Here is a 19,479-nt window from a genome sequence, read left to right on the forward strand (position 1 = left end):
GAGCCAAATGGCGCCACGTCCATGAACACTAACCATTTCATCAACCAGCTAGGACCAATTTGTTCTACCAGAGACTAGGGGTGTAACGATGTACTCAGCTCATGTGGTTAACGAACATTGATTTTACACAATAATTCCGAGCTCCATTTAATAACCGACAACCATATTTGCATACCAAAGGACCACAGGGGTGAAGAAACGCAAAGCTGCAGTTTCCTATAACTGGTAACACCTTTTCCAGTAAAGATTAAGCATACAAAGGTGGAAGCAGGCCTACGCAATTGTACAGCAACATTATTCTATGGTTCGTCTAAAACCCAATTCAATATTGTCCAGAAAGTCAAACAGCAGTGCTTTTATAGTACCGTCAAATTGAACACTACCCTGGAAACTCAACTACTGGTCCAATCCAGAGTGAGAAGGTCCTTTTACCAATTGAGCTGTGAATTTAAATTAAGGACTCAGGACAAATCAAGTGTAAAACAATGTTTGGATAAAAGTGTCTGATAACCAACATACCGTATAGAATAGCATCCAGCAAAAATACATTTCTAAACCAGTAAACCAGTGTAAAGGTGAGAATTTATTCAAGTAAAGTTACACAATTACTTCAAAAAGAATTGTTGAGTCACTTGCTACGAGTTCTCGGGAGCAGGTGGAGGGAGTGCACCCCTACTGCGAGACCTAAAGCCAGGAATCCTTCTTTGGTCCTCCACACTAGCAGTGGTGGAAGACTTGGCGGTACCTGCTGGAGCCGGTGTAACACTCGACTGAAGGGAAGCATCGTCCTTGAACATGATGTCGTACACTGGATGAACCATCTGCTTACCCCTCTTTGATTTAAGTCTGAAAAGGGCAGCATTAATGCAGGGAGACCCAGGAAACTGAGGGGACCCAGGAAATGGAGGGGAGCCGGGGGAACCTGGCAGCCCTTGAAACTGAGGGGACCCTGGGTAACCTGGCAGTCCGGGAAACTGAGGGGACCCTGACAGTCCAGGTAACTGAGGAGACTCAGGGAAAGGGGGGTAAGGAAGGTCTGTTCTCTGGGGGCCAATGGGCGCAGCTATTGTCGTGGTAGTCATTGGGAATGGTCCAGGGAACTTGGGGTATGGAGGCAGCTCTACTGACTCAGAATCTGATGACCCTGAGACCCCAGGAAACTGAGGAGACCCTGGGTAACCTGGCAGTTCGGGAACCTGAGGGGACCCTGCCAGCCCTGGAAACTGCGGGGACCCAGGAAACTGAGGGGACCCTGGGGAACCTGGCAGCCTTGGAAACTGAGGGGACCCTGGGGAACTTGGCTCTCCTGGAAACTGCGGGGAGCCGGGAAACTGAGGGGAGCCTGGCAGCCCGGGAAACTGAGGGGACCCGGGGGAACTTGGCTCTCCTGGAAACTGAGGGGACCCGGGGGAACTTGGCTCTCCTGGAAACTGAGGGGACCCGGGGGAACTTGGCTCTCCTGGAAACTGAGGGGACCCGGGGGAACTTGGCTCTCCTGGAAACTGAGGGGACCCGGGGGAACTTGGCTCTCCTGGAAACTGAGGGGACCCGGGGTAAACTGGCAGCCCTGGAAACTGAGGGGAGCCGGGGTAAACTGGCAGCCCTGGAAACTGAGGGGAGCCGGGGTAAACTGGCAGCCCTGGAAACTGAGGGGAGCCGGGGTAAACTGGCAGCCCTGGAAACTGAGGGGACCCTGGGGAACCTGGCAGTCCGGGAAACTGAGGGGACCCTGGGGAACCTGGCAGTCCGGGAAACTGAGGGGACCCTGGGGAACCTGGCAGTCCGGGAAACTGAGGGGACCCTGGGGAACCTGGCAGTCCGGGAAACTGAGGGGACCCTGGGGAACCTGGCAGTCCGGGAAACTGAGGGGACCCTGGGGAACCTGGCAGTCCGGGAAACTGAGGGGACCCTGGGGAACCTGGCAGTCCGGGAAACTGAGGGGACCCTGGGGAACCTGGCAGTCCGGGAAACTGAGGGGACCCTGGGGAACCTGGCAGTCCGGGAAACTGAGGGGACCCTGGGGAACCTGGCAGTCCGGGAAACTGAGGGGACCCTGGGGAACCTGGCAGTCCGGGAAACTGAGGGGACCCTGGGGAACCTGGCAGTCCGGGAAACTGAGGGGACCCTGGGGAACCTGGCAGTCCGGGAAACTGAGGGGACCCTGGGGAACCTGGCAGTCCGGGAAACTGAGGGGACCCTGGGGAACCTGGCAGTCCGGGAAACTGAGGGGACCCTGGGGAACCTGGCAGTCCGGGAAACTGAGGGGACCCTGGGGAACCTGGCAGTCCGGGAAACTGAGGGGACCCTGGGGAACCTGGCAGTCCGGGAAACTGAGGGGACCCTGGGGAACCTGGCAGTCCGGGAAACTGAGGGGACCCTGGGGAACCTGGCAGTCCGGGAAACTGAGGGGACCCTGGGGAACCTGGCAGTCCGGGAAACTGAGGGGACCCTGGGGAACCTGGCAGTCCGGGAAACTGAGGGGACTCAGGGAAAGGGGGGTAAGGAAGGTCTGTTCTCTGGGGGCCAATGGGCACAGCTATTGTCGTGGTAGTCATTGGGAATGGTCCAGGGAACTTGGGGTATGGAGGCAGCTCTACTGACTCAGAATCTGATGACCCTGAGACCCCAGGAAACTGAGGAGACCCTGGGTAACCTGGCAGTTCGGGAAACTGAGGGGACCCTGCCAGCCCTGGAAACTGCGGGGAGCCGGGAAACTGAGGGGACCCTGCCAGCCCTGGAAACTGCGGGGAGCCGGGAAACTGAGGGGAACCTGGCAGCCCTGGAAACTGCGGGGACCCGGGGGAACCTGGCAGCCCTGGAAACTGCGGGGACCCGGGGGAACCTGGCAGCCCTGGAAACTGCGGGGACCCGGGGGAACCTGGCAGCCCTGGAAACTGCGGGGACCCGGGGGAACCTGGCAGCCCTGGAAACTGCGGGGACCCGGGGGAACCTGGCAGCCCTGGAAACTGCGGGGACCCGGGGGAACCTGGCAGCCCTGGAAACTGCGGGGACCCGGGGGAACCTGGCAGCCCTGGAAACTGCGGGGACCCGGGGGAACCTGGCAGCCCTGGAAACTGCGGGGACCCGGGGGAACCTGGCAGCCCTGGAAACTGCGGGGACCCGGGGGAACCTGGCAGCCCTGGAAACTGCGGGGACCCGGGGGAACCTGGCAGCCCTGGAAACTGCGGGGACCCGGGGGAACCTGGCAGCCCTGGAAACTGAGGGGACCCGGGGGAACCTGGCAGCCCTGGAAACTGAGGGGACCCGGGGGAACCTGGCAGCCCTGGAAACTGAGGGGACCCGGGGGAACCTGGCAGCCCTGGAAACTGAGGGGACCCGGGGGAACCTGGCAGCCCTGGAAACTGAGGGGACCCGGGGGAACCTGGCAGCCCTGGAAACTGAGGGGACCCGGGGGAACCTGGCAGCCCTGGAAACTGAGGGGACCCGGGGGAACCTGGCAGCCCTGGAAACTGAGGAGACTCAGGGAAAGGGGGGTAAGGAAGGTCTGTTCTCTGGGGGCCAATGGGCACAGCTATTGTCGTGGTAGTCATTGGGAATGGTCCAGGGAACTTGGGGTATGGAGGCAGCTCTACTGACTCAGAATCTGATGACCCTGAGACCCCAGGAAACTGAGGAGACCCTGGGTAACCTGGCAGTTCTGGAAACTGAGGGGACCCTGCCAGCCCTGGAAACTGCGGGGACCCTGGGGAACCTGGCAGCCTTGGAAATTGAGGGGAGCTGGGAGAACCTGGCAGCTCTGGAAACTGCGGGGAGCCGGGAAACTGAGGGGACTCTGGTTGCCCTGGAAACTGAGGGGAGCCTGGCAGCTCTGGAAACTGAGGGGAGCCTGGGGAACTTGGCTCTCCTGGAAACTGCGGGGAGCCGGGAAACTGAGGGGAGCCTGGCAGCTCTGGAAACTGAGGGGACCCGGGGGAACCTGGCAGCCCTGGAAACTGAGGGGACCCTGGGGAACTTGCCTGCCTTGGAAATTGAGGGGAGCTGGGAGAACCTGGCAGCTCTGGAAACTGCGGGGAGCCGGGAAACTGAGGGGACCCTGGTTGCCCTGGAAACTGCGGGGAGCCGGGAAACTGAGGGGACCCTGGTTGCCCTGGAAACTGCGGGGAGCCGGGAAACTGAGGGGACCCTGGTTGCCCTGGAAACTGCGGGGAGCCTGGCAGCTCTGGAAACTGAGGGGAGCCTGGGGAACTTGGCTCTCCTGGAAACTGCGGGGAGCCTGGGGAACCTGGCAGCCCTGGAAACTGAGGGGACCCGGGGGAACCTGGCAGCCCTGGAAACTGAGGGGACCCGGGGGAACCTGGCAGCCCTGGAAACTGAGGGGACCCGGGGGAACCTGGCAGCCCTGGAAACTGAGGGGACCCGGGGGAACCTGGCAGCCCTGGAAACTGAGGGGACCCGGGGTAAACTGGCAGCCCTGGAAACTGAGGGGACCCTGGGGAACTTGGCTGCCTTGGAAATTGAGGGGAGCTGGGAGAACCTGGCAGCTCTGGAAACTGCGGGGAGCCGGGAAACTGAGGGGACCCTGGTTGCCCTGGAAACTGCGGGGAGCCGGGAAACTGAGGGGAGCCTGGCAGCTCTGGAAACTGAGGGGACCCTGGGGAACTTGGTTCTCCTGGAAACTGTGGGGAGCCGGGAAACTGAGGGGAGCCTGGCAGCTCTGGAAACTGAGGGGACCCGGGGGAACCTGGCAGCCCTGGAAACTGAGGGGACCCGGGGTAAACTGGCAGCCCTGGAAACTGAGGGGACCCTGGAAACTGAGGGGACCCTGGGTAACCTGGCAGTCCGGGAAATTGAGGGGACCCTGGTTGCCCTGGAAACTGAGGGGACCCTGGTTGCCCTGGAAACTGAGGGGAGCCTGGCAGCTCTGGAAACTGAGGGGAGCCTGGGGAACTTGGCTCTCCTGGAAACTGCGGGGACCCGGGGGAACCTGGCAGCCCTGGAAACTGAGGGGACCCGGGGGAACCTGGCAGCCCTGGAAACTGAGGGGACCCGGGGGAACCTGGCAGCCCTGGAAACTGAGGGGACCCGGGGGAACCTGGCAGCCCTGGAAACTGAGGGGACCCGGGGGAACCTGGCAGCCCTGGAAACTGAGGGGACCCGGGGGAACCTGGCAGCCCTGGAAACTGAGGGGACCCGGGGGAACCTGGCAGCCCTGGAAACTGAGGGGACCCGGGGGAACCTGGCAGCCCTGGAAACTGAGGGGACCCGGGGGAACCTGGCAGCCCTGGAAACTGAGGGGACCCTGGGGAACTTGGCTGCCTTGGAAATTGAGGGGAGCTGGGAGAACCTGGCAGCTCTGGAAACTGCGGGGAGCCGGGAAACTGAGGGGACCCTGGTTGCCCTGGAAACTGCGGGGAGCCGGGAAACTGAGGGGACCCTGGTTGCCCTGGAAACTGCGGGGAGCCGGGAAACTGAGGGGTCCCTGGTTGCCCTGGAAACTGAGGGGAGCCTGGCAGCTCTGGAAACTGAGGAGAGCCTGGGGAACTTGGTTCTCCTGGAAACTGAGGGGACCCGGGGTAAACTGGCAGCCCTGGAAACTGAGGGGACCCTGGAAACTGAGGGGACCCTGGGTAACCTGGCAGTCCGGGAAATTGAGGGGACCCTGGCAGTCCAGGTAACTGAGGGGACTCAGGGAAAGGGGGGTAAGGAAGGTCTGTTCTCTGGGGGCCAATGGGCACAGCTATTGTCGTGGTAGTCATTGGGAATGGTCCAGGGAACTTGGGGTATGGAGGCAGCTCTACTGACTCAGAATCTGATGACCCTGAGACCCCAGGAAACTGAGGAGACCCTGGGTAACCTGGCAGTTCGGGAAACTGAGGGGACCCTGCCAGCCCTGGAAACTGAGGGGAGCCGGGGGAACCTGGCAGCCCTGGAAACTGAGGGGAGCCGGGGGAACCTGGCAGCCCTGGAAACTGAGGGGAGCCGGGGGAACCTGGCAGCCCTGGAAACTGAGGGGAGCCGGGGGAACCTGGCAGCCCTGGAAACTGAGGGGACCCGGGGGAACCTGGCTGCCCTGGAAATTGAGGGGACCCGGGGGAACCTGGCTGCCCTGGAAATTGAGGGGACCCGGGGGAACCTGGCTGCCCTGGAAACTGAGGGTAAGGCAGAATGTCTGGTGTCAGGATAGTGTCATCAGTTGTTGCCGGAGCAGCAGTTGGAGACAGGCAGGATACTGTAAGCCGTTGGCCATCCAGCAACAGGACGAGAACATAAACCGTATCCTGTAAACACAAAAGCATTAGTGGAAGACCCAAATATACCATACATATTTTTGATCAGAAGTTGGAACTAAACCTCCATCTTGACGCAGGGTTCTTTGTAAGGAGCCCTGATCATCAATCTGCTAGAATGCGATGCTACAGTAAATCCACAAAGTTGTCTAGATGACAGCAGGGGCTCCCATACGTTAGAGACTAAACGTAAGAATTAACCATTAGTCATTTAGTCAACAAACGGTTGAAATACAGTACATGAACTTTGATTCCAGAAATGAGAGCAACTGCTGAAATGTACCTTTTACAGAGAGTGCATCTGCTGCCATATTACCCATATTCAACACCATGCCTTTTCGGAGGCAGGAGACTGAAAGGTGAGGAGGTGCAAGAGGACAAGACATTTTCATGGACTCCCCCCACAGCTTTAGATGCAGTACATGATCACCACCCTGTTGGAAGAGTAGACCACTTGGCTCAAATGTAACCAAATAAAGAGGGGTGTGTTTAGTCTGCCATTACGTCATAATGAATTACCTGCTCAGTAACATGGCAGCCTTGGTATGGAGCTACAAAAAGCACATCTCTGCGTGACCGTCTCACAGATAATCCACACTGAGATGGCAGCCGAGTCATGGGAATGAGAGTCCCGTCACCTGTGCACAAAGCAGATTCTCAGATCAAACTACTTGCCGTTGTCACGGGAAATCCACAGAAATGCATCCTTGACCTCACCGTTGTCAACCAGAAAATGGGGAGTCTTCCCTCCCTTCACCCGCAAGGTCATAGCATCATCAGCGCACTGCACCGAAGGTCCCATGCGCTCTAGCTTAGCATTCATCAACAGGTGCCGAGCTAAGACAGTAGGGAGTAAGTCATTATACTGGAGGCACCGCTAAACACGCGTTGGCTAACTTGAGGGATGTTGTGTATACTCACAAGCCATGCCTGTGGTTTGGTTAGCCTCACGACCATCTGAATCAAAGGCAAGAGAGCCCGTTCTAGTTATGACGCCAGTTGGAGTGGATTCATTTGCGTCACCAAAAAGGTCTCTTCTAAATTTGGTCCCAAATTCCGTTGGATCGGTCTCTTCATTTGTTAACCTCAATGTGCTCCCATCTCTAATACTACCATAGGAAACTGCTACAAAAGAGGTCAAAGTCCTCAGTACTAAGATGCAAAACTGAGCATTATTCCACGGCACCATGTTGAACAGCATCTCAATGCCACCCTACCAACATAATGTCAATACACATATCACAGAGCTTTAAGATGTTCTCTCAAATTGGACGACCAATCCAATTTGAGGAGGGCAAGCCTTCGTTCAAACGCACCTGAAGTGCAATTTGATCATCGTTAGACGTGAAGTGACTTTGTCAGTGATTGTTGCAGGTAGAGGGGTTTGTGCACGTGGATCCTCCCATTTGGCAATTTGTTTGGTCAATTTAGTGCTGATGAGCTCCTGCCAATCCGACTCGGAAATTGTATAATTATTACTTTCAACTTCCAATTATTTCGTTATGTCTGTTTTTGAACTCACCGTTTGCTTCTGAAATATTTATGATAACATTTTACAAGATTTGATTACGATGCTTTTTTGATGTTTTACAGATTGCTTTCAGAGTCCGTGTAGGCCTACCTAGTGGGTATATTGTTTTTTCTATTTTGCAACCCGTGTTGACAAACGCAAAATAGGGCTGTAATATCGTTTTGTCACTTTAGTAACTCAGACTTCAGTAGGCTATAACGGCTGGTTTTCGTTTTTTGGGAAATAATGTAATAACCATATAACACAAATAGTCTAACAAGCCATCAATCGTTGGTTTGATTACTCCATATCCTTTATGCTGGTATCTGCAAAAAAAAAATGCATAACAGGCTCGTAATATCATTTTGTCCATTTCGGATGACAGAACTAGATTATGGGGAAATGCTTGGTTTCCGTTGTTTTGTTTCATTTTGGAATCACGGAATAACCATATAACACAAATGGCATAACGAGCCATTTACTTGTTTGTTTGATTTACCGTAATAATACGGTAGCCAGTATGGTATGCATAATTATGCATACTGACCATACTGGCTCTCGTGAAAAAGAGAGAGATGTGCAATGATTGGAGGTGTTATTATTTCCGAACACCAGAGGGCAGCAACGAATGTCTTTTTTTTACCTGTGATCTGTAGGCCTACTATCTTGAGGACACAGCAGCAGTTTCTTTAGTAGAAAACACACACACACCAAGCTGGATGCACTTGTTGACCGAGTTTACTAGTTGCTACTTAGTTAGTAAACAATTCTTTGATGAACCAAGTTTAATATATATTAGAAACAGGGCCTGACATTATTATTTTTTGCTTACCAGCCACTGTGGCTAGTGGTTTTCCAAAGTTACTAGCCACCCTAGCAATTTCACCAGCCACAATTTTGTTCTTGGGCAATTAAGTTTTATTTGATTAAAGTTGACTACGGTTTGCTACAATTTTCTTTAAGAACTAGATTTACAATCCTTTCAAATGTTTATTTTTCAATTGGTAAAACCTTGTCTAGTGAAGGTGATGTGTTTTTGTCACTTAATTTTTCAGTCCCACCCTTACGTTTCTTAGCATGGTTTTCCAAATTAATTATAAACATTTAAAACTGAAAGCATGCAGCCAAGGAGCTCTCCACCTTTATTACTCATTTAAAAACTATTTGATCAATTGAATATAAAATCATCATAGAATGTACAGTAAAGTTTTTTTGAGCAATTAAATATATTTCTTGTTTTGCCTGTTTTGTGATATACATGCCTAAAAGGTGCGTAATATTTATATAGACCTACTGAAATAATATCGGCATTATAATTATAATAACTTATGATTTTTCAGTTGGCAATTTTTTGGTGCCCCCTCAGGCCTTGGTGCCCTACGCACAGTGCGTAGTGCGCGTTATGGGAGCGGCGGCACTGAAGTAACCCCTCCCCCCACCACCTAAATGACCGCTTTCAGCTCTGTTGTACGTTTTAATGAAGTGCATTGAGGCAATCATAGTGAGCAAGTTGACGTCATGTGGTCTACCTTTGCAGTTTATATATTAATATACTATATATGAAACTTGGGTTCCTCAAAGATCATTGTTTATTAACTAAGTAGCAAGCCCACAAGTTACTAAATAACAATTAAACTGGCAAACTTCCATAAGCAGGCACTGCTGGCTTGGCAATTAGCTTGTAACCACAACTTTTCACCTAATCAATATTTTGTATGGAATAATAGAGATATCTTGTATAAAAGAAAGTCAATATTCAATGAACATGTCAGCTGTTATCGTACTCAGAATTCTTACAAAAGTGTCAGATTCCTGTGAAACCAAAGGATTATGCAATTATCTTTGACAATTGTCAATCATCTCAAGTAAAATGGTTTAATTGCTGCGATTTTCTGGATATCCACCTGTTGATATACACTTACAAGCCCCCACTTGCAGTGTTACGATATTTATTGGTGATATTAACATTGTCAAAGATAAATGCAGTAATAGATATATTAGAAAATTACTAAAGAACAATTATACGCTGTGTTTTACTATATTTTGGTCATCTAAATTTGAAGACATTAAGTGGAGAGACGTATGGATAATGCCAAAACCATTTTTTAAATAAACAATAAAGTTAGGGAGTTTTCATGAAAAACATTGCACAGAATTTATCCTGTCCATTTGAACGTTTCAACTTGGATATGGAAAACTCGTGAAGTTTGTGGCGTTTACAGCAAAAAATAATAATGTCAGGCCCTGTTTCTAATATATATTAAACTTGGTTCATCAAAGAATTGTTTACTAACTAAGTAGCAACTAGTAAACTCGGTCAACAAGTGCATCCAGCTTGGTGTGTGTGTGTTTTCTACTAAAGAAACTGCTGCTGTGTCCTCAAGATAGTAGGCCTACAGATCACAGGTAAAAAAAAGACATTCGTTGCTGCCCTCTGGTGTTCGGAAATAATAACACCTCCAATCATTGCACATCTCTCTCTTTTTCACGAGAGCCAGTATGGTCAGTATGCATAATTATGCATACCATACTGGCTACCGTATTATTACGGTAAATCAAACAAACAAGTAAATGGCTCGTTATGCCATTTGTGTTATATGGTTATTCCGTGATTCCAAAATGAAACAAAACAACGGAAACCAAGCATTTCCCCATAATCTAGTTCTGTCATCCGAAATGGACAAAATGATATTACGAGCCTGTTATGCATTTTTTTTTTGCAGATACCAGCATAAAGGATATGGAGTAATCAAACCAACGATTGATGGCTTGTTAGACTATTTGTGTTATATGGTTATTACATTATTTCCCAAAAAACGAAAACCAGCCGTTATAGCCTACTGAAGTCTGAGTTACTAAAGTGACAAAACGATATTACAGCCCTATTTTGCGTTTGTCAACACGGGTTGCAAAATAGAAAAAACAATATACCCACTAGGTAGGCCTACACGGACTCTGAAAGCAATCTGTAAAACATCAAAAAAGCATCGTAATCAAATCTTGTAAAATGTTATCATAAATATTTCAGAAGCAAACGGTGAGTTCAAAAACAGACATAACGAAATAATTGGAAGTTGAAAGTAATAATTATACAATTTCCGAGTCGGATTGGCAGGAGCTCATCAGCACTAAATTGACCAAACAAATTGCCAAATGGGAGGATCCACGTGCACAAACCCCTCTACCTGCAACAATCACTGACAAAGTCACTTCACGTCTAACGATGATCAAATTGCACTTCAGGTGCGTTTGAACGAAGGCTTGCCCTCCTCAAATTGGATTGGTCGTCCAATTTGAGAGAACATCTTAAAGCTCTGTGATATGTGTATTGACATTATGTTGGTAGGGTGGCATTGAGATGCTGTTCAACATGGTGCCGTGGAATAATGCTCAGTTTTGCATCTTAGTACTGAGGACTTTGACCTCTTTTGTAGCAGTTTCCTATGGTAGTATTAGAGATGGGAGCACATTGAGGTTAACAAATGAAGAGACCGATCCAACGGAATTTGGGACCAAATTTAGAAGAGACCTTTTTGGTGACGCAAATGAATCCACTCCAACTGGCGTCATAACTAGAACGGGCTCTCTTGCCTTTGATTCAGATGGTCGTGAGGCTAACCAAACCACAGGCATGGCTTGTGAGTATACACAACATCCCTCAAGTTAGCCAACGCGTGTTTAGCGGTGCCTCCAGTATAATGACTTACTCCCTACTGTCTTAGCTCGGCACCTGTTGATGAATGCTAAGCTAGAGCGCATGGGACCTTCGGTGCAGTGCGCTGATGATGCTATGACCTTGCGGGTGAAGGGAGGGAAGACTCCCCATTTTCTGGTTGACAACGGTGAGGTCAAGGATGCATTTCTGTGGATTTCCCGTGACAACGGCAAGTAGTTTGATCTGAGAATCTGCTTTGTGCACAGGTGACGGGACTCTCATTCCCATGACTCGGCTGCCATCTCAGTGTGGATTATCTGTGAGACGGTCACGCAGAGATGTGCTTTTTGTAGCTCCATACCAAGGCTGCCATGTTACTGAGCAGGTAATTCATTATGACGTAATGGCAGACTAAACACACCCCTCTTTATTTGGTTACATTTGAGCCAAGTGGTCTACTCTTCCAACAGGGTGGTGATCATGTACTGCATCTAAAGCTGTGGGGGGAGTCCATGAAAATGTCTTGTCCTCTTGCACCTCCTCACCTTTCAGTCTCCTGCCTCCGAAAAGGCATGGTGTTGAATATGGGTAATATGGCAGCAGATGCACTCTCTGTAAAAGGTACATTTCAGCAGTTGCTCTCATTTCTGGAATCAAAGTTCATGTACTGTATTTCAACCGTTTGTTGACTAAATGACTAATGGTTAATTCTTACGTTTAGTCTCTAACGTATGGGAGCCCCTGCTGTCATCTAGACAACTTTGTGGATTTACTGTAGCATCGCATTCTAGCAGATTGATGATCAGGGCTCCTTACAAAGAACCCTGCATCAAGATGGAGGTTTAGTTCCAACTTCTGATCAAAAATATGTGTATGGTATATTTGGGTCTTCCACTAATGCTTTTGTGTTTACAGGATACGGTTTATGTTCTCGTCCTGTTGCTGGATGGCCAACGGCTTACAGTATCCTGCCTGTCTCCAACTGCTGCTCCGGCAACAACTGATGACACTATCCTGACACCAGACATTCTGCCTTATCCTCAGTTTCCAGGGCAGCCAGGTTCCCCCGGGTCCCCTCAATTTCCAGGGCAGCCAGGTTCCCCCGTGTCCCCTCAGTTTCCAGGGCAGCCAGGTTCCCCCGGCTCCCCTCAGTTTCCAGGGCAGCCAGGTTCCCCCGGCTCCCCTCAGTTTCCAGGGCTGCCAGGTTCCCCCGGCTCCCCTCAGTTTCCAGGGCTGCCAGGTTCCCCCGGCTCCCCTCAGTTTCCAGGGCTGCCAGGTTCCCCCGGCTCCCCTCAGTTTCCAGGGCTGCCAGGTTCCCCCGGCTCCTCTCAGTTTCCAGGGCTGGCAGGGTCCCCTCAGTTTCCCGAACTGCCAGGTTACCCAGGGTCTCCTCAGTTTCCTGGGGTCTCAGGGTCATCAGATTCTGAGTCAGTAGAGCTGCCTCCATACCCCAAGTTCCCTGGACCATTCCCAATGACTACCACGACAATAGCTGTGCCCATTGGCCCCCAGAGAACAGACCTTCCTTACCCCCCTTTCCCTGAGTCTCCTCAGTTACCTGGACTGCCAGGGTCCCCTCAATTTCCCGGACTGCCAGGTTACCCAGGGTCCCCTCAGTTTCCAGGGTCCCCTCAGTTTCCAGGGCTGCCAGTTTACCCCGGGTCCCCTCAGTTTCCAGGAGAACCAAGTTCCCCAGGCTCTCCTCAGTTTCCAGAGCTGCCAGGCTCCCCTCAGTTTCCAGGGCAACCAGGGACCCCTCAGTTTCCCGGCTCCCCGCAGTTTCCAGGGCAACCAGGGTCCCCTCAGTTTCCCGGCTCCCCGCAGTTTCCAGGGCAACCAGGGTCCCCTCAGTTTCCCGGCTCCCCGCAGTTTCCAGAGCTGCCAGGTTCTCCCAGCTCCCCTCAATTTCCAAGGCAGCCAAGTTCCCCAGGGTCCCCTCAGTTTCCAGGGCTGCCAGGTTCCCCCGGGTCCCCTCAGTTTCCAGGGCTGCCAGGTTCCCCCGGGTCCCCTCAGTTTCCAGGGCTGCCAGGTTCCCCCGGGTCCCCTCAGTTTCCAGGGCTGCCAGGTTCCCCCGGGTCCCCTCAGTTTCCAGGGCTGCCAGGTTCCCCCGGGTCCCCTCAGTTTCCAGGGCTGCCAGGTTCCCCCGGGTCCCCTCAGTTTCCAGGGCTGCCAGGTTCCCCCGGGTCCCCTCAGTTTCCAGGGCTGCCAGGTTCCCCCGGGTCCCCTCAGTTTCCAGGGCTGCCAGGTTCCCCCGGGTCCCCTCAGTTTCCAGGGCTGCCAGGTTCCCCCGGGTCCCCTCAGTTTCCAGGGCTGCCAGGTTCCCCCGGGTCCCCTCAGTTTCCAGGGCTGCCAGGTTCCCCCGGGTCCCCTCAGTTTCCAGGAGAGCCAAGTTCCCCAGGCTCCCCTCAGTTTCCAGAGCTGCCAGGCTCCCCTCAGTTTCCAGGGCAACCAGGGTCCCCTCAATTTCCCGGACTGCCAGGTTACCCAGGGTCCCCTCAGTTTCCAGGGTCCCCTCAGTTTCCAGGGCTGCCAGGTTACCCCGGGTCCCCTCAGTTTCCAGGGCTGCCAGGTTCCCCCGGGTCCCCTCAGTTTCCAGAGCTGCCAGGCTCCCCTCAGTTTCCCGGCTCCCCACAGTTTCCAGGAGAACCAAGTTCCCCAGGGTCCCCTCAGTTTCCAGAGCTGCCAGGCTCCCCTCAGTTTCCAGGGCAACCAGGGTCCCCTCAGTTTCCAGAGCTGCCAGGCTCCCCTCAGTTTCCAGAGCTGCCAGGCTCCCCTCAGTTTCCCGGCTCCCCGCAGTTTCCAGGGCAACCAGGGTCCCCTCAGTTTCCCGGCTCCCCGCAGTTTCCAGGGCAACCAGGGTCCCCTCAGTTTCCCGGCTCCCCGCAGTTTCCAGAGCTGCCAGGTTCTCCCAGCTCCCCTCAATTTCCAAGGCAGCCAAGTTCCCCAGGGTCCCCTCAGTTTCCAGGGCTGCCAGTTTACCCCGGGTCCCCTCAGTTTCCAGGGCTGCCAGGTTCCCCCGGGTCCCCTCAGTTTCCAGGGCTGCCAGGTTCCCCCGGGTCCCCTCAGTTTCCAGGGCTGCCAGGTTCCCCCGGGTCCCCTCAGTTTCCAGGGCTGCCAGGTTCCCCCGGGTCCCCTCAGTTTCCAGGGCTGCCAGGTTCCCCAGGCTCCCCGCAGTTTCCAGGAGAGCCAAGTTCCCCAGGCTCCCCTCAGTTTCCAGAGCTGCCAGGCTCCCCGCAGTTTCCAGGGCAACCAGGGTCCCCTCAGTTTCCCGGCTCCCCGCAGTTTCCAGGGCAACCAGGGTCCCCTCAGTTTCCCGGCTCCCCGCAGTTTCCAGGGCAACCAGGGTCCCCTCAGTTTCCCGGCTCCCCGCAGTTTCCAGGGCAACCAGGGTCCCCTCAGTTTCCCGGCTCCCCGCAGTTTCCAGAGCTGCCAGGTTCTCCCAGCTCCCCTCAATTTCCAAGGCAGGCAAGTTCCCCAGGGTCCCCTCAGTTTCCAGGGCTGCCAGGTTCCCCCGGGTCCCCTCAGTTTCCAGAGCTGCCAGGCTCCCCTCAGTTTCCCGGCTCCCCGCAGTTTCCAGGAGAGCCAAGTTCCCCAGGCTCCCCTCAGTTTCCAGAGCTGCCAGGCTCCCCTCAGTTTCCAGGGCAACCAGAGTCCCCTCAGTTTCCCGGCTCCCCGCAGTTTCCAGAGCTGCCAGGTTCTCCCAGCTCCCCTCAATTTCCAAGGCTGCCAGGTTCCCCAGGGTCCCCGCAGTTTCCAGGGCTGGCAGGGTCCCCTCAGTTTCCCGAACTGCCAGGTTACCCAGGGTCTCCTCAGTTTCCTGGGGTCTCAGGGTCATCAGATTCTGAGTCAGTAGAGCTGCCTCCATACCCCAAGTTCCCTGGACCATTCACAATGACTACCACGACAATAGCTGTGCCCATTGGCCCCCAGAGAACAGACCTTCCTTACCCCCCTTTCCCTGAGTCTCCTCAGTTACCTGGACTGCCAGGTTACCCAGGGTCCCCTCAGTTTCCCGGACTGCCAGGTTACCCAGGGTCCCCTCAGTTTCCCGGACTGCCAGGTTACCCAGGGTCCCCTCAGTTTCCCGGACTGCCAGGTTACCCAGGGTCCCCTCAGTTTCCCGGACTGCCAGGTTACCCAGGGTCCCCTCAGTTTCCCGGACTGCCAGGTTACCCAGGGTCCCCTCAGTTTCCCGGACTGCCAGGTTACCCAGGGTCCCCTCAGTTTCCAGGGCTGCCAGTTTACCCCGGGTCCCCTCAGTTTCCAGGGCTGCCAGTTTACCCCGGGTCCCCTCAGTTTCCAGGGCTGCCAGTTTACCCCGGGTCCCCTCAGTTTCCAGGGCTGCCAGTTTACCCCGGCTCCCCTCAGTTTCCAGGGCTGCCAGTTTACCCCGGCTCCCCTCAGTTTCCAGGGCTGCCAGTTTACCCCGGCTCCCCTCAGTTTCCAGGGCTGCCAGTTTACCCCGGCTCCCCTCAGTTTCCAGGGCTGCCAGTTTACCCCGGCTCCCCTCAGTTTCCAGGGCTGCCAAGTTCCCCCGGCTCCCCTCAGTTTCCAGGAGAGCCAAGTTCCCCCGGGTCCCCTCAGTTTCCAGGAGAGCCAAGTTCCCCCGGGTCCCCTCAGTTTCCAGGAGAGCCAAGTTCCCCCGGGTCCCCTCAGTTTCCAGGAGAGCCAAGTTCCCCCGGGTCCCCTCAGTTTCCAGGAGAGCCAAGTTCCCCCGGGTCCCCTCAGTTTCCAGGAGAGCCAAGTTCCCCCGGGTCCCCTCAGTTTCCAGGAGAGCCAAGTTCCCCCGGGTCCCCTCAGTTTCCAGGAGAGCCAAGTTCCCCCGGGTCCCCTCAGTTTCCAGGAGAGCCAAGTTCCCCCGGGTCCCCTCAGTTTCCAGGAGAGCCAAGTTCCCCCGGGTCCCCTCAGTTTCCAGGAGAGCCAAGTTCCCCCGGGTCCCCTCAGTTTCCAGGAGAGCCAAGTTCCCCGGGTCCCCTCAGTTTCCAGGAGAGCCAAGTTCCCCCGGGTCCCCTCAGTTTCCAGGAGAGCCAAGTTCCCCCGGGTCCCCTCAGTTTCCAGGAGAGCCAAGTTCCCCCGGGTCCCCTCAGTTTCCAGGAGAGCCAAGTTCCCCCGGGTCCCCTCAGTTTCCAGGAGAGCCAAGTTCCCCCGGGTCCCCTCAGTTTCCAGGAGAGCCAAGTTCCCCCGGGTCCCCTCAGTTTCCAGGAGAGCCAAGTTCCCCGGGTCCCCTCAGTTTCCAGGAGAGCCAAGTTCCCCCGGGTCCCCTCAGTTTCCAGGAGAGCCAAGTTCCCCCGGGTCCCCTCAGTTTCCAGGAGAGCCAAGTTCCCCCGGGTCCCCTCAGTTTCCAGGAGAGCCAAGTTCCCCCGGGTCCCCTCAGTTTCCAGGAGAGCCAAGTTCCCCCGGGTCCCCTCAGTTTCCAGGAGAGCCAAGTTCCCCCGGCTCCCCGCAGTTTCCAGGAGAGCCAAGTTCCCCCGGCTCCCCGCAGTTTCCAGGAGAGCCAAGTTCCCCTCAGTTTCCCGGCTCCCCGCAGTTTCCAGGAGAGCCAAGTTCCCCTCAGTTTCCCGGCTCCCCGCAGTTTCCAGGAGAGCCAAGTTCCCCTCAGTTTCCCGGCTCCCCGCAGTTTCCAGGAGAGCCAAGTTCCCCTCAGTTTCCCGGCTCCCCGCAGTTTCCAGGAGAGCCAAGTTCCCCAGGGTCCCCTCAGTTTCCCGGCTCCCCGCAGTTTCCAGGAGAGCCAAGTTCCCCAGGGTCCCCTCAGTTTCCCGGCTCCCCGCAGTTTCCAGGAGAGCCAAGTTCCCCAGGGTCCCCTCAGTTTCCCGGCTCCCCGCAGTTTCCAGGAGAGCCAAGTTCCCCAGGGTCCCCTCAGTTTCCCGGCTCCCCGCAGTTTCCAGGAGAGCCAAGTTCCCCAGGGTCCCCTCAGTTTCCCGGCTCCCCGCAGTTTCCAGGAGAGCCAAGTTCCCCAGGGTCCCCTCAGTTTCCCGGCTCCCCGCAGTTTCCAGGAGAGCCAAGTTCCCCAGGGTCCCCTCAGTTTCCCGGCTCCCCGCAGTTTCCAGGAGAGCCAAGTTCCCCAGGGTCCCCTCAGTTTCCCGGCTCCCCGCAGTTTCCAGGAGAGCCAAGTTCCCCAGGGTCCCCTCAGTTTCCCGGCTCCCCGCAGTTTCCAGGAGAGCCAAGTTCCCCAGGGTCCCCTCAGTTTCCCGGCTCCCCGCAGTTTCCAGGAGAGCCAAGTTCCCCAGGGTCCCCTCAGTTTCCCGGCTCCCCGCAGTTTCCAGGAGAGCCAAGTTCCCCAGGGTCCCCTCAGTTTCCCGGCTCCCCGCAGTTTCCAGGAGAGCCAAGTTCCCCAGGGTCCCCTCAGTTTCCCGGCTCCCCGCAGTTTCCAGGAGAGCCAAGTTCCCCAGGGTCCCCTCAGTTTCCCGGCTCCCCGCAGTTTCCAGGAGAGCCAAGTTCCCCAGGGTCCCCTCAGTTTCCCGGGCTGCCAGGTTCCCCAGGGTCCCCTCAGTTTCCCGGGCTGCCAGGCTCCCCTCAGTTTCCCGGAGAGCCAAGTTCCCCAGGGTCCCCTCAGTTTCCAAGGCTGCCAGGTTCCCCAGGGTCCCCTCAGTTTCCTGGGTCCCCGCAGTTTCCAGGGCTGGCAGGGTCCCCTCAGTTTCCCGAACTGCCAGGTTACCCAGGGTCTCCTCAGTTTCCTGGGGTCTCAGGGTCATCAGATTCTGAGTCAGTAGAGCTGCCTCCATACCCCAAGTTCCATGGACCATTCCCAATGACTACCACGACAATAGCTGTGCCCATTGGCCCCCAGAGAACAGACCCTCCTTACCCCCCTTTCCCTGCATCCCCTCAATTTCCTGGGTCCCTCGGCTCCCCTCAGTTTCCCGGCTCCCCGCAGTTTCCAGAGCTGCCAGGTTCTCCCAGCTCCCCTCAGTTTCCAGGAGAGCCAAGTTCCCCAGGGTCCCCTCAGTTTCCCGGGTCCCCTCAGTTTCCAGAGCTGCCAGGCTCCCCTCAGTTTCCTGGCTCCCCGCAGTTTCCAGAGCTGCCAGGTTCTCCCAGCTCAGGGCTGCCAGGTTCCCCCGGATCCCCTCAGTTTCCTGGGTCTCCCTGCATTAATGCTGCCCTTTTCAGACTTAAAGCAAAGAGGGGTAAGCAGATGGTTCATCCAGTGTACGACATTATGTTCAAGGACGATGCTTCCCTTCAGTCGAGTGTTACACCGGCTCCAGCAGGTACCGCCAAGTGTTCCACCACTGCTAGTGTGGAGGACCAAAGAAGGATTCCTGGCTTTAGGTCTCGCAGTATTGGTGCACTCCCTCCACCTGCTCCCGAGAACTCGTAGAAAGTGACTCAATTTTTGAAGTGATTGTGTAACTGGACTTTAATTTTAATAAATTCTCACCTTTACACTGGTTTACTGGTTTGGAAACTTATTTTTGCGGGATGCTATCCTATACGGCATATTAGTAATCAGACACTTTTATCCAAATATTGTTTAACACTTGCTGTGTGTTTGACATGCAGCTCTGCCAGCTTGATTTGTCATGGTTCCTTAATTTAAATTCACAGCCAGTTGGTAAAAGGACCTTCTCACTCTGGATTGGACCAGTAGTTGAGTTTCCAGGGTAGTGTTCAATTTGACAGTGCTATAAAAGCACTGCTATTTGACTTTCTGGACAATATTGAATTGGGTTTCAGTACACGAACCATAGAATAATGTTGCTGTACAACTGCGTAGGCCTGCTTCCACCTTTTGTGTGCTAAATCTTTACTGGAAGAGGTGTTACCAGTTATAGGAAACTGCAGCTTTGCGTTTCTCACCCCTGTGGTCCTTTGGTATGCAAATATGGTTACTGTCGAATAAATGGAGCTCAGAATTATTGTGTAAAAGCAATGTCACAAGGCTCATATCTTTGGCACTTCTTGCAGCCTCCAAATTACTTGGAATTAACTGTAGAAACAGGACTGTTCCGATTTGTCTAAAGTCTTGCTTACCTTTTTGGTTGCATATTTTTGTAACCCATTTGAGTTGACCTAGACACAGCACCACTAATCTGAGTTCATGTGAATAAAGTCATGCATTTGTAAAT

General features: G+C 54.4%; 1 protein-coding gene and 1 long non-coding RNA gene across 2 annotated transcripts; one reads left to right on the top strand and one right to left on the bottom strand.

Moving 5' to 3' along the window:
* Nucleotides 1–243: 243 nt before the first annotated feature.
* Nucleotides 244–6,352, bottom strand: LOC146253800 (uncharacterized). Its single transcript, XR_014731788.1, has 3 exons — nucleotides 6,313–6,352; nucleotides 6,192–6,239; nucleotides 244–440 (listed from the first exon to the last, which is right to left on the bottom strand). It is a non-coding gene; the product is annotated as an uncharacterized LOC146253800 (long non-coding RNA).
* Nucleotides 6,353–11,111: 4,759 nt separating this feature from the next.
* On the top strand, nucleotides 11,112–18,801 carry LOC146253801 (uncharacterized). The gene is made up of 9 exons (XM_084676979.1): nucleotides 11,112–11,396; nucleotides 11,481–11,600; nucleotides 11,680–11,798; nucleotides 11,884–12,034; nucleotides 12,135–12,253; nucleotides 12,329–14,567; nucleotides 15,207–15,401; nucleotides 15,447–16,408; nucleotides 17,031–18,801. The coding sequence occupies exons 1-9, from the start codon at nucleotides 11,117–11,119 to the stop codon at nucleotides 18,729–18,731; spliced, it is 5,886 nt and encodes a 1,961-aa protein (XP_084533105.1). The 5' UTR covers nucleotides 11,112–11,116; the 3' UTR covers nucleotides 18,732–18,801.
* The last annotated feature ends 678 nt before the right edge of the window (nucleotides 18,802–19,479 follow it).

Source organism: Hypomesus nipponensis, chromosome 17, assembly GCF_054491055.1.
Source record: "Hypomesus nipponensis isolate SF chromosome 17, ASM5449105v1, whole genome shotgun sequence".
Taxonomy (NCBI): Eukaryota; Metazoa; Chordata; class Actinopteri; order Osmeriformes; family Osmeridae; genus Hypomesus; species Hypomesus nipponensis.

What these genes read in the sequence shown, in the direction of transcription:
- LOC146253801 (XM_084676979.1), top strand. Translation starts at nt 11,117, where the DNA reads ATGCTGTTCAACATGGTGCCGTGGAATAATGCTCAGTTTTGCATCTTA. An exon ending in GCTGCCATGTTACTGAGCAG is followed by an intron (nt 11,799 to 11,883) that starts GTAATTCATTAT and finishes CTCTTCCAACAG; the next exon opens with GGTGGTGATCATGTACTGCA. An exon ending in TCAGTTTCCAGGGCTGCCAG is followed by an intron (nt 14,568 to 15,206) that starts GTTCCCCAGGCT and finishes CCGAACTGCCAG; the next exon opens with GTTACCCAGGGTCTCCTCAG.